Consider the following 13,922-nt stretch of genomic DNA (forward strand, 5'->3'; position numbering starts at 1 on the left):
TGCGACCCCGCCGCCCCCTGGCGACGCGTGCCCCGGCAGAGCACGGCGGGGTTGGGGGATGCTCACGCGGCGAGAACGCGACGGCTGAAATCTCCAGCTCTGCAGCCACAGACGATTTCTCTGCTTTGCTAAAGGCAGTAAACAACGGGGACATAGCGGTCAAAGAGGAACAAAAATCTCAGTGTTTATTTCTCCTTCAGGCAGTGGATTATTATTATTTTCTTTTTTTCCCCTCTCCGCATCCAATCCACTCGGTTCCTTGTCCTTTCGGGAGCACTAAATTCATCATGTGAATGTAAAGCGGGGCTTGTGCGGCGAAGGGAGCTGTGGTCCGCTCCAACAGACGCATGCAAGGTCACACACAGCCTCGCCATAAATTATGGTGTGGCCCACCGTAAACAGCAACAGGAGAGGGGAAGCGCAGCGGCTTCAGGGGCCGGGGGCCGTAGGGGCTGATACATAATGTCGTGACAAGTCAAATAACTCTCAGGGTGTTCACTTGCCAGAGAAATACTTTTCACATCCAATCCATTAGGCAAACAAGATGAAAAGTATTTCCTACTTTGCTGAAAAAATATCAGGACTCAGTATAAAGCGTGCCTTAAAAAAAAAAGAGAAAAGAAATTAAGTGTGACCATCTCTAATGTTTTTTTCCAGCGGCTCTGACAGCCTTCCAGGCATCCTGGCCGTGCAGGGAGGGAGCTGATGCTTTGAAAAGCTCTAACAGTTTCTCGCTTTTTGGCCCATCCCAGTGCTGCAGGAACAGTAATGAGTCAAATTAGTTGGAAAGAAACAACCCCAGAATTCCCTTCCCTCCCTCGAAACCTCCTCCAAAGCCCGCTTCACTGAACCAAACCCAAATCGTTCGCTGATTTTCTTTTTCCCCTTCCCTTTTCCTGCCAGGTCAGTGGGGAACATGTTTCATGACACGCTTTTTTTTTAACCTACGAAATTATTTTTGAAATGAGAAGAGCCTCCCAAAGTTTGCCTTTCTTGCTGGCTGGCTTTTCTGATAGTTTTGGACAAGTGAAAATCCAAAGGGAAAATGCTTCTTCCAACAGTTTTGAGCACTTCTAGTACCGGCAACCGTCTCTGGTGGGGAGACCAGAGGGGAACAGTGGAAGAGCAGCTTCGCAGACTGACTGGCGGCTCCTTGGGAAGACGCAGTCCCCAAACGACCGCTGGGAAAATGAACCTGTCGAAGAAAAAGGCTCACCCCCAAACACGCGTTGTCTTTATACTAAATTTTAATTTTTTTTTTTTTGACAAAGACATCTAAATTATACACTGAGTAACAACATGACCAGATATTGCAAATACCCCTTTTTGGTGAAATTCAAAAAGGGAACATAAAAGAAAGAGCTTGTGTGGCTCCGGCCGGCCCAGGGAATGCAATAGCTGCCGCCTTTTGCTTTTGCAGAAGAACAAACCCTGCAGGGCAGGGGGCAAGTTTGAGTGGGCTGGTCTTAATAAAAAAAGCTTAATAAAAAAAAGCCTGGTGATCAGTAATATTTTTGACAGAGAAAAAAGGTCATTTATGTGCAAGAAGCAGTATAGATGGGGGGGAAAAATGGGAGAAGGTTGCATGAGGCTTTGGCAAGCATTCTCCGAGGGCAAGGAGAGACATTCTCCATCAGCGGTGCACAGGGGGACACGGTCGCAGCCAGAGGAGGACACGAATCCCCACGCCCAGTGCTCGTGGTCGGAGCAGGGGCTTGGACTCACATTTCCTGATGTGCCCTTGGAGAGTTTCACTTCTCCATCATCTCTCCCCTCCAGAGAACACAAAGGGGCAGAGAGGCATCTTTCATCTATTGCAAAGGTAAAAACAGATTTAATGATGTGAAAGTGAAGCAAGACCAGCTCCCCGCAGGAGGGGAAATTAACCCCTGCGACAAACTTCTCGAGGCCTGGGGTGGATCTGTCTGTCACTCCTAGCCTTTAAATCAAGGCCGGGTGTCTTCCTACCAGAAGTGCTCTAATTCAACCACAAGCCACCGCGCCGGCGGGGTGGCGTTTAATGGGCTGTGTTATGCGGGAGGTCAGGAGAGAGGAACATAACGGTCCCTTCTGGCTTTAAAAATCTATGAATTGATGCGACGTGTGGCAGAGCTCCACCCATACCAATGAGACGGTTTGCTTCCCCCGAATCTCACTTAAAGGAGGGCAAAGCAGACAGAGTTGGAAGGACAAAGCCTTGCATATGTAATTACCATAAACCAAAGAGGAGCTGAAGGACTAGGAGAGGGGTAGGGGTTTCGCTGAACGGTGGCAGGCGTTTTTGGCTGGCCCCAGCCAGTTTCACAGGTGGTATTTAGCCAGGTGCTGCCGAGGGAGGGGAGCCCTGCAGAGGGTACAGCAGATGTAAATGTATTCAAACAAGGAGCAGCAAGTGAAGAGAACCTCAAATCCTTTTACATTTCCACCAAGTCGATGCACAGAGAGATGTTTACAATACAAAGAGCATTTACAGTCATCACTGCAGGGTGATTTACTTAAGTCATGGTCATTTTAGTCCTCCACCTCCATCCTCCAGCACAGCTTGCTCTATCACGGTCTTCCTCTCTTAGTGCCTGGTGCAGGTAAACCAAATTAAATCTACTGGATTACAGGTGAAGCTCTGGCCGGTGCAGATGCACACAACCAACATGTGTAGCTACACACAAACATACCGAATGAGCCAGCAAAGACTTCTGGATCCTGAGTTCAGTAAGGCAATTTTTCCTTCCAAACTGGAGCGATAGGAAAATTACTATATATTTACTTCACACACATTTCCAAGTTGAAACAATGCGAGCCTGAAAAAACAAATTACCCTCCCTCATGCTTTTTGGATCCAGAAAGCTAACTGTGGCACAGGTGGGGTGTCACAGGGTAAGTTTGCCACTGGTAAAAAAGTAGGGAGCAGGGAAGCACCAACTCAACTTCCTTGCAAGTGAGAAGGATCAATGCCTGAGCCCCCAAGGGGACTTTGCTCTGTCCTGCCTGGGCCAGAGGAGGGGTACCCAAGCGTTTCACTCTGCATCTGCCATGCAGTGCGGGCAAATCGAAAGCTTGGGAGTAGCTGTCACAAAGCTCTGCCACTCAGCCGGCACAAAGCGTGCCTACAAGAAAGGGCTGCAATTCTTTATAGTGCTTGCATCAGGCAAATGCATTAATTGCAAGGAAAAGGTGATGCTGGGATGCATTTCTCCTCCTTGGGCTCCCCCAGGAGGATGCGGTGCTCAGACTTCTGGGGTTCCCAATAAGCCACTGCAGCTGGGGAGTCACTGAACAAGCTATGTTTAAATGAACATCTCTCCTCATCTTATGACTCCTTACTCAATCCATGCAAAGCCGGCGCTGTGTCACTTTGTGTCATTAGCAATTGCTTAACAGCTCACTTCAGCCTGCTCTTCCCCCTCCCCAGTCGTCTGGTTTTTAAAGCAAGGCTGTGCTACTCGGGCATGCACGTCCTGCCTCTGTGCTGGAGACAGATGCACTCGGAGGGTGCTGACTCACGGGCACAGGCAGATTAAAGCTGGATTGCTAAAGCAGTTGCTGTCCCAGCTGTCCCTCTGCCCCCAGCCGCAGCAAAGACAGCTGAACTACAGGCAGATCAACCCCTGAACTGCTACTGCACAACCCGATGTATGGGGGGACCCGGAATCAGCCCCAGATGATTTTAATCTGCCAGGCTGTAACACGTAGGTGGCCAGGGGTTGCTTCACGTACAGTGCAGATGTTTCTGCCGTGAGGTGGAGATGTCCAGGGGAAGGGAGGAGCGAAGTGCTGGGAGCTCCAGGGGTGTCAGCCGTCTGCCTGGGTCCATGAGTCAACTCGCTGACGCGTGGTAAAGCCACATGCTTTAGTACATGCAGCTTTCCCCATACTGCCCGCCGGTCCGTCTCCAAGAGGTGGAAGGGGTAATGCAGTCCCTAGTCATTCTCTGGCCTTTCGCAGGCAGGCAGCAAACAAAGCTGGCAAGCAGGGCAGTGGGATTATTTTACCATCTGTGCATTAGAAACTGGCCCAGGAGTCACCAAGCTCGCTTCATGCAGGACATGGCTGCTTTGGCGTGCTAATGACTCCTGCTCACTGTCAGCTGGGGCTAGATTTGAATCGGGGATGAGGAGGTGGAAAACACATTCTCTTTCCCATTTCATCAACTGCATCCTTTTAGAGGAAAGCCAGTTTGGGGAAGAATGAATCCTCATTTTAAAGAGCGCTTCCCATCTGTCGATCGATCATCAGGATCCTCACCCTCCACCAGGGCAATCGGCAGCCGACACCAGGCTGGGGGGACCCCAGGCCCTGCGCAGCCTGCCCGCCCACCGCAGGGCAGTCCCCCGAGTCCCTCGGAGGGCTAGGCAAGGCCTGCCGAGGAAGTCGGGGGTAGAAGAATATATTTTGCACATTTCAAAAAGGAAACCTGGGACCTGGTATCTCATTCTAGAAAGTAATCATGGACTTAATTGCATTCTGCTGCAGAGTTGCCTTAACATCAAGGGAAAATCAACAGGGATTGTTCAACATCAAGACTAATCTCACATATGGAACTTACTGAACGTAGGAACCAAGTTTTTGCTGGCTCAAGGTGAAATGCTGGGCTAAATTCTCCTTCAGCTGCAAGAAAAGCCCTAGGCACGCTCATCCTGCATTATTCCAACTGCAAAGAGCTTCAATCATACACATATAACCCTCCTCTCCCTTCTACAGCGGTGTCGCAATGCAACAGTGCCTCATTATGATCAAACTCCTCTTTTATGGCTATAGGAATGTGTAGAAGTCTTCTACCCTCATTACACAAACGACTCCTTAGCAGCTTTATTTTAAGAAACTACCCACAATTGGTAACACAACCGCATTTTATCTGTCACTGAGGGGAAGCTGTGACTGACACCTGAGCGTGTCCTCAGCAACCGCAAACCCGCACTTATAGGGCAGGTCCTATGCATCTAAGCAACTACAGCAACTCACCACTCCCTCTGCTCCACACTGAATTGCAGTCTTGCTTCTGCTTACAAACTTGCTTGCTAATCAGACATTTAATACTATTTTATGCATAGGGAGGAAATATATAATTCCTTTATTGGGATAAAAAACGATACTAAAGAGCAGGTCAAGTTCCAAATCCAGCAGTAGGTTTTAACTGATGTTGTTCCCTTTTTTCTCTCTTTTTTTTTTTTTCTTTTAACAGCTGTAGCTGTGCACAGATGGAAAAACATTTGGTCAGAAAGCAGCAAATTAGTGTTTTCAGGCTAGAATTCTGCTCCCACTGCTCCTCCATTTCCACGCAGCTCAGAATGCTTTATTTCTTCTTAGCATTGACATTTTTGCACACCCAATTCACGCCGTCCTTCAGACAGAGAAAGGTAATGTTAGTCAAGCAAAGGGAAAAAGGAATCCCCCCAATCCCACCCGACTGCCATTCTGCAAGCACCGTGTTCTGCCTCCTCATCTACTCCCCACCTGCCCTCTGCACCCAAAACTGCTGTGGGTTAAAAAAATAAGTGCTTCTTTGCTCAGTAGATGTTGTCACACAGAGGTTATTAAATCTTTCATCTGACCATAAAAAGTATCATCGTCTCATCATGTTGCTATGCGTAGGTCCTTCGAGGAAGGATCACTTTGCAGTCAAGGTACGTCAGTGGCAGATGACGGCTCAGTTCCAGGTTCAGCTACAGATGATTTGTGTAACCTCGGGCAAGTCATTTTATCTTTGAGACCATGGATTTTAGGGGGCTGTTTGTTATACAGTCAGCTCCCTGTTAAGAATACAGCTCTAATTCTCTGCTCAGCTGCAAGCCTTGAAATCCAGATCCATGAAAAGTCACTGCAATAATGGCATCTGGATCCTACTCCCTGTTCTTCTGGGCCCCCACAGAAAATGCGCCCTCAGGGGTCCCACAGGGGTTCAGTGAGAAGCAATGTGGTCACGTTTGAAGAGGCTGATACATGCTTTAGGGTATCCCTGTAAAAACGTGTGCGCAACTTTTCTGACCACTGCAAGCAGGACGGTAACACTTCTGCTGTGAATACCCAACTCACGAGTTTATTGCTGAGAACCCAGAATGGGATACTCTACTGAAGGCCAAAGCAACACTTTATCTGCTCCTGTCACTTATCTGTTAGGAGACATGCACAACAGAGTGCAAGATGCACAGTCTCCTCATATTGCGTCCCATCAAATCCATTACCTCTACCCTGCCTACGAAGTATCTCTGCTAACAGGGAGGCTCCAGGCAAAAAGGCGGCAGGTACGATTTTGGGGATGAGAGGGGAGCAGCACATCTTCGTGCTTGGAAGTTGGGCAAATGTCACCTTAGAGTTCTGGGGGAGGTGGGATTTCATTGTATTATGTTCAGTTATCATTTTTGGATTATTAAAACGATAGACTCTAGAAAAGATAGAGCCTTTGGGCCAGCGCTGTTGCTAGCCCCGTGGCAGCAGTGTTGCTGGCTTCCTATGCCCTTGTCCCCAGACTGCCAAAAGGCTGCCAAGGACTTCAACTTGCCCAAGGACAGATGGCCAAAGGCAGGGCACAGCAGGCCCTTCGAGTGAGCTGAGACCCACCGCTCTGCCCCCATGTTGCCCCTCAGCCACGAAGGTGGTGGCCATGTCAGAGGGGAGCTAAAGAGTTAAGAGAGAAGAGAGGGAGTCCTCAGGGCTTAATCAGAAGCAGAGAGGTTCTCACTTGAAAATACCAATTCACCTTGATAGCTGTGCTATGTGACACTTCTTATCTGAAGGGGAGCAGCAACTTTTGAAATCAGCTCTTGTTGCTGTGTTAAATAAAGAATAAGCGAGCCCAGCTTGTGCTGGGGTGCACATGAGGCCCTACACTAATAACACTTCTAACTCTAACCTTGGGGAGAGTTGATGTCTCCAGTTTCATTTATTTATCTCCACAGCAGAGATCAGTGTAAAACAAATTGTCTGAAATCCTCAGAGCAAATGGGAAAAGACGAGAGGCAGATTCATTTTAAGGCCCAGTAGCTTTGTGTCTTCCTCTTTCAATAACACTGATAACCTAGGTGTAAAACATGTAATGCCTTAAGCAATCAATAGCGTGGTTTAAAGCTTATCACTTTAGAGAGAGAGGGAGCCAGTGATTCCTAGCATGAGGAATGCCAGGGCTTAACAATGGGGCTAGGAGGAGAGGTGTCAAGCTTTTGGCTTGATTGTGTGCTTTAGAAATCTGCATGATTGCCTGCAAAGAGTAAAAATAAATAAATAACTGAAAATGCTCCCACAACGATTTCAGCTTCCCCTGCCTCGGAAGCAATAATCACATTTGCACACATCATGGCATACAAGGCAAGCAGAGCTCCTCATTCATTTTGAATGTAGGTTTATTTGCTGAACCAGAACAGCTGAGACAGCTTGAAGTAATAAATATCAGCTGACACCCTCTGCTATTCAGCACAGTAATCCCAGAAACAATACATCACTGCAAAACAACAAACACGCATCCTATCTTCTACCTAATCTGACCACAACCTGAATTCACAGTGATTAAAACTCTGCCTGCTGCCATTCGGGAGCTCGGGAAGGGGAAAGACAAGACCATTTCAGCACCAGCACGGCGAGGGTCATAAAGCAGAGTTTATGATGGGATTTACCATGGCTGGGAGCGTAGCTGCATCAAGCATGTAACGAGGGCAAAAGAATGATATAGCAAAATGCAAGAGGAAAGGTGAACTCCAAACAGGCTTGAAATACATAAGTAGGTCACCGAACTTTTAAAGCAGGAATAGATTTTAAAAACCCTCTCCTGGCATGAGTTAGTTGACAGAAAAAAAATCATATTTAATTGTAAATATCTCCCTGCCTGACAGCGATAAAGGGAAAATGAACATCCTCAGCTCTACGTATGTTGTATCAAAGAGGTATGCGTGAGACACCTTCCTCATCTTCAGCCACACCACAGCTACATCCATAGCTTCTGGTGCAACTTTGTTGGGGGGGGGGGCCCCTGTGTTCCACAGTGTCCCCAAATGCTTTGGAGAACAGCAAGTGCAATGGAAAGCAAAAGAGACAAAAAGATATGTTTGTAGTTTTTCTACCTAAGGTTTGAAGCAGGATGGAGATAAGATAAAGAAATCCAGGGAAGCTGCTACAAACACAAAGAGCTGCTATGGGGAAGGCACGCGGGAAGGAGGAAACGGTGCTTGAAAGGGTCAAGTCCATAAGGAGTCAACTGTTGTCATCCTTTGTCCCTACACACTCTGTCCCTATATCTGCATGTTTAAAAGATGGCTCTGTGCAGAAAGCACAATCCCTACAGTAACATTTAGATCTTGATAGATGTCCTTGTGCTGCCTTGTTGAGACACAGAGACATTGGCAGGTACTCTGAGGATGGAGACGGATATAATATTAGTATTCCAGCCTCAAGTCAACCCTGGGAAAACTTAGCCAGGGAAAGATTTCAGATCTTTCAGCTTTGCCTCTCTTAGCTCCTTAACAAGCAGCTAGTAAACTTTACCAAAGCAAAGAGAGAGAACTCCAGGGAAGAGGATAACGCTCCTTGCAGAGAAATACTGCTCGGCACAACCCCGCCTTGCTGCAGTCACATCTGCTATTGTGCCAAGGGAGTTGTACTCTAACGCCCTTTGGGAAAGGACTGGTAGAGCCTTCCCCGGGAGAAATAAAAAGTCCTGCTTGAGATTAGCCCACTGCTTGCTTATTCTCTGCATTACCAGCTCTGCAGCTATGGGAGTGAAGTAATCTGACTTCAAACACAGCGAACAAGTCCTCTCCACCCCATAAAAAGCCTCCCAATTTCTGCTCCCCTGCAAGGCAGGGATCAGGCAAGGCCACAAACTTGTGACCCCTAATGTGACCTTAAGGACAGCAAAGCTTAATCCTTTCATGTAATCCTCTGGCTGCCATAACAAATTGGGTCAGGCAAATGCAAAATTCTCCATCTCTAGCATTTTTGGAATGCGTTATTTTAACTGTCACTTTCTTCTCCTCCTGCACAGCTAGGACTGTGCCTTCATTATCTGTCATTTCCTACCACCTCCAGTCATCATATGGGCTGGCTTTTACAGGCTCCCGCAAGTACATTACCCATTGTTTTTTGCCTGGGTGCATGCTTTTCTTTTGTCCTTTGAGACCTTGTATCCCTGATGCGGCTCTGTAGACGCTCTCCTTACCCTGCTTAAAAATCACAAGACTTTGCCCTGTAATCTGGAAACATGGTTGCTTTTCCTCAACAAGCACCATCTCTGCCTGCCCCAGGAGAGCTGCAGTCATCAAAATTCATTTTAAATCACATATACAAGTAGCCCCAGAGCCTTCTTAAGATGTGGAAGATCCCCATCTAGCCTGCCCTGGCTAAGACATCTTTAAGACAAAACGTAGCTCTGATGATACAACATTGCCGGAGGGGGGTCCTGTTCTGAATCTCGCCCTTATGAAAGTGCTGAATCGCAGTATAGGCGCAACTTAAGTCTTGGGCTTCGTTCTCAACTGGGTTGAAACAGCCAGGGAGGAGAAGGCAGCTCAGCCCTTCCCACAGTCCTTTGGGCTAGACCAGTTCTGGCATAAATTAGAGAAGTTTAGTGGCTACTCTCAGTTCCACTGGCTTTTAATGGTCTCCAGGGGGCCATTATACTTGGAAGACTCTGGACACAATACGCTGCAGCATGATTCTGGAGGACGATTCCTCGGGGCAGGCTGAGCTCCTGCTGCCTTGATTGGAGACTCCTGCTTCAGACAAGAAACAAGCTGCAGAGCATGGACCAGTCCAGAGCCTTAATTCATGTTTCATACACACCCTGGCCCCTAAATAACACCTCCATCAAGAGGGCAGGCTGCAAAGCAGAGGAGGTCTGCCTGCCTTCACCCCACCCCGGCTGGCCAGGGGCGAAAGTACATAGCTTTTGCACGCCAAGGACTACAGCTGGAGATCTAATCACAAAACACAACCCCAAGAGAGCCTATGTGGCACCAGAGAGCTGTCGTGAGGCAACAGTTCCCTGATGTTTCTCTGCTGACATCAGTGATTACCTCCCTCGCTTGCTGTACCCTGTGCATGGGTCTCGGTGTAAGCCAGTGCAGGACTCCAGTCCAGAGGCAGAGCCCAAATGGCTGTGGTGGGGAGAAAAGGCTTTCCTGCTTTGCTAACTAGGGCTGAAGGATAAAATCAGACCCAAGCAGACATTTTGCCTGAAAAAGCCTCTAAGCATGAGGAATGCCACTCCTCCCTCAATGGCACCAAGAAGTCTGATTAACAAGACAAGTGCTGCCCATGGTTACAATCAGGAGGTAATGAAGTCTTCAGCTGGCATAACAGGGGCTACCAGCTGTCATCCAGAGGATGCTACATGGGGTTTCCAGTTAACCCAGTCACCTCTCTTCTGAGCCTGCCCAAGACAGGATGTTGCTGGGCCCCTTTTCCAGAGTCCCCAATGGTTAATTTTAAAAGAGAAGATGACAATATGGATTCCCTCCTTAATTAACAGTTTTATTAAATAACCCATTTCAAATAATAGTTAAATTCTCTAAATTTATATCATTCTATTAACCATAATCTAATCTCATTAACCTTGAAATCCCCAGTCTTAACTACCCGATTCTATACACCATGGTGCTAGCAGCTAAACTAATTAAATGACCTTCAAACTATTTCTCCTTCATGTATTGGCATTATTTATCTTTGCTCATTGCTCTTCCTTGAAGCTATCACAAAAATCTGCCCCTATGAACTCTGTTCCTCCATGTACTCAGTACTAGATATGCCACCACTCTTCCTTGCAAAATCTGTCAGCGATGTCTCCAATTTTACTCTAGCTAATATACTCCATCAGCAGTGACGGTTAGCGTGCTCACTCCTTGGCTTTCATTCTAAATACCTGATGCTTCCACGTCTTCATTTATTTTGCTGTCACTCATTGTCATTTCTCAAAGAAGTCCTTAAAGCGGTGACCCGAGATTTAACTACACATAGAAAGCTCTCATTCTGAGCCACTAGTAGGGATATTGTGTACCACAATCCTCAAAAACATCTTTCTTAATCTCACTCTTTAAACAAGTTCTTAGTTTCCCCTAAATTTTGAGCATGTTGACCTCTCCTTAAAAGTCCCAGGACTGAAGATGCCATTTCTTCCTGGTCTGATCCAGATTTAGTTTAAAGACCAACTCCCAAACCATTTTGTTCAATGAATTTCCAAGAGAAGGGAGACCTTGGCATTCTTGTTGTCTGATTTGACAGGGCTGGAGTTACGGCAGAAGAGAAATGTTGGGGCTCTTTTTCTATAAGCTGTAGAGAGTTTGCGATTTCCCTGACCTTTCTACAATAATCATTTATGGAATAAGCTGCAGTATTTAGGGCAATGAGACTGCAGACAACAAAGTGGGATGTTATCTGGCCTGCATCTAAATTAATTTGCCTAGATAAGCATGATGAACAAAATATATAGGCCTCCAAATACCTTTATTTAGCTCTTCTGTTTTTTGGAAGTGAATGCAGAAGCAGATTTCATTTCCCCAGTAGAGTATTGGGCTGTGTATTTTACTCCATTGAATGTATAGGGATGTACTGTACTTCAAGGAGAAGGCACAGTAAGAAGGCGCTATCAACAAAGAAGTGTGCAGCCCAGTCCAGAAAGCCCACAGATCAGCTTCAGAAGGCGGCATTTTTCAGAGCTCACGAACAGAAAGTGCCACTTTCTATCATTTAGTTCTTCCACAGCCAACACGTGTCCCTGAATTTCATCTGCCACTTTACTGGCCCTTCGCAGCTGGAGAGATCACTTCCATTAACTAGAGGAGGGCCTGGAGGAGGGAAGAAGGTGACTTATGCCTGCCTGCAACCCTGTGAGCTGCAGCCTCCTTTCTTGATCACATTTCTTTGGGACTTGAATATACACTGCCATTGTGGAATGCATTTCCCTCTACCACCACCACTTCAAAACAAAGATTAGAGTTAAGCCTTTCACAAGATTGGCTGCAACACAGCTGAATTTGTATCTTAACTAACTAACTAAAGGCCCTTTGGAGGATACCATTTACTATGTTTAGGTCTAAACACCAGGTTAAGAATTTTAAACCAGAAGAACTGCTGTACTGGGTCAGACCAACGGTCCATCCAGGCCGGCATCCCCTTTCTGGATGCCAAAGGAAAGAACATGTAGGAACAGGATCTCCCTTGCTCTGTTCTTCCCTCATAGTCCGTGGCCCAAGCTGTTCCTCATTCAAAAGCTGCCTCCAGATCTTAGTGGTAGTGATTGCCTGTGGCTCTCTTCTTCAGAAATTCACTTAGTATTTTTCTGAACCGACTGATACCTTTAGTCTCCACAACATCCTGTGCCAATGAGATCCACAATTTAATTAAGCAACTTGCAAAGAAGCACTTATTTTTATTTCTTTTAAGCTGTTGTCTGATTATTTCATTAGGAACGCCCTTCCTCTAGCAATGTGAAAAATAACATATAGTCTATCTGACATTTTTATAGCTTATTTTATAAATCCTGAAGATGTTCCCACTCTCTGTCCTCTCTCTTCCAAGCTGCAAGTCCTCATTTATTTATTATTGCTGTGTACAGATGCCACTCTGCTACTGATCATTCTCGACAAAGGATTCTCAAATCTCTCCTAATTCTAAGCAGATATATGGACAATATTTTTTCTGATGAGGGTAGTTAAGCGCTAGAAGAGGTTACCTAGAGAGGCTGTGGAATCTCCATGCCTAGAGATATTTACAACTTGATTGGACAAGGCCCTCAGCAACCTCCTCTAGACTTGCAGTTATTCCTGCTTTAAACATGAGGTTGGTCTAAAGATCTCCTGAAGACCCTTCAACCTAATTTTTTGTTGGTCTGTATGATTCTACTACTACTAAAATCTTTTCAGATGGGGCAGAGGCAGAAATGAAAGTCATGTTCAGGGGATGGGCCCACCATGCCTTTACACTGCTACAAAAAAAATGTTTTCTGGGATGCTTCTTGTTTGCTTTCTGATCTTTCTCTAACATCTGATTTTCCCCTCTGGCTTTTGATGAGCACTAAGCTGCTGTTCTCAATGATCTGCTTCTGAGTAACAGCAGCTAATTCTGAGTCCGTCATCATGTGTGTATAGTTAGGACTGTTGTTCCCAATGTGCATTACTTTGCACTTGCCAACACTGAATTTCATCTGCCATTTTACTGCCCACTCAGTATTGCAGGCTGCTTCTGCGACTCCTCATACTCAGCTTGAGATCTGACTATCCTGAACAGCTCTGTAGCATCTGCAAACAAGGTTTTACTGAAACTGCAATGAAGATAAATGTCTTCACCGTTCTGTTTCTTTAAATATCAGTGAAGGGAGTACTCCTGACTGCTCGGATTGCAAGCACTGCAAATATTTCATTAATTCAGGAAAGCCTAAGAGTGAAATAAACAAACCTAGGTCCCATTTACATTACAAAGAGCTACTATACTGCAGGAACTGGCTACAGCACAGGAGCCCAAGACACAGCTATTACAGTTCAGCACAGGAACACAGCTCAGCCCCCTCGATGGGTTTTTCCTGCCCCACATGCTGCCATTAGAAGTGGTCCTTGCCCTGTGTGCAACTCTTGCGTGTCTCTAGATCAGAAAAATTGATCAGTTTCTCTCTGCCGCCTGGGTTGAGCAAAATGCCAAATGACATTTGTAGCGAAGGTAAATCAGATTTCTAAGGTGCCCACTCGCAACAGTCAAAGGGGTTAATAGGAAAAGACGATTTCTTTTGTGAAAATCATTAACCCAACAGCAGGCTCTTTAAAATAAATCAGTGTCTTCCTTTGGCCCAGTCAAGGGGTTCTGCGTGGGGAGGCAATCGCTCTCCCCTTTCCCGGGGATGGGGAGATCCCAAGGGCCCCCAGCTCCCCTTTCCCTTTGCATAGGCAATGAGACATGCACCCTCTGCGTTCTGCGCTGCAAGGGCTTGGCTGCACTGACCCTCCTTCGTG

General features: G+C 46.5%; 1 protein-coding gene across 1 annotated transcript in view; it reads right to left on the bottom strand.

The window, feature by feature from the left end:
- Window positions 1-5,156: 5,156 nt before the first annotated feature.
- ARL3 (ADP-ribosylation factor-like 3) overlaps window positions 5,157-13,922 on the bottom strand; it is a gene marked incomplete at its 5' end in the record, with an annotated part of 17,088 nt that continues 8,322 nt past the window's right edge. Inside the window, one exon of the mRNA XM_009708019.1 lies at window positions 5,157-5,338. Coding sequence (XP_009706321.1) covers window positions 5,291-5,338 — 48 coding nt within the window. The remainder of the gene's footprint in view (window positions 5,339-13,922) is intronic.

The sequence above is a fragment of the Cariama cristata genome, unplaced genomic scaffold (assembly GCF_000690535.1).
Source record: "Cariama cristata isolate BGI_N322 unplaced genomic scaffold, ASM69053v1 scaffold25969, whole genome shotgun sequence".
Lineage (NCBI taxonomy): Eukaryota > Metazoa > Chordata > Aves > Cariamiformes > Cariamidae > Cariama > Cariama cristata.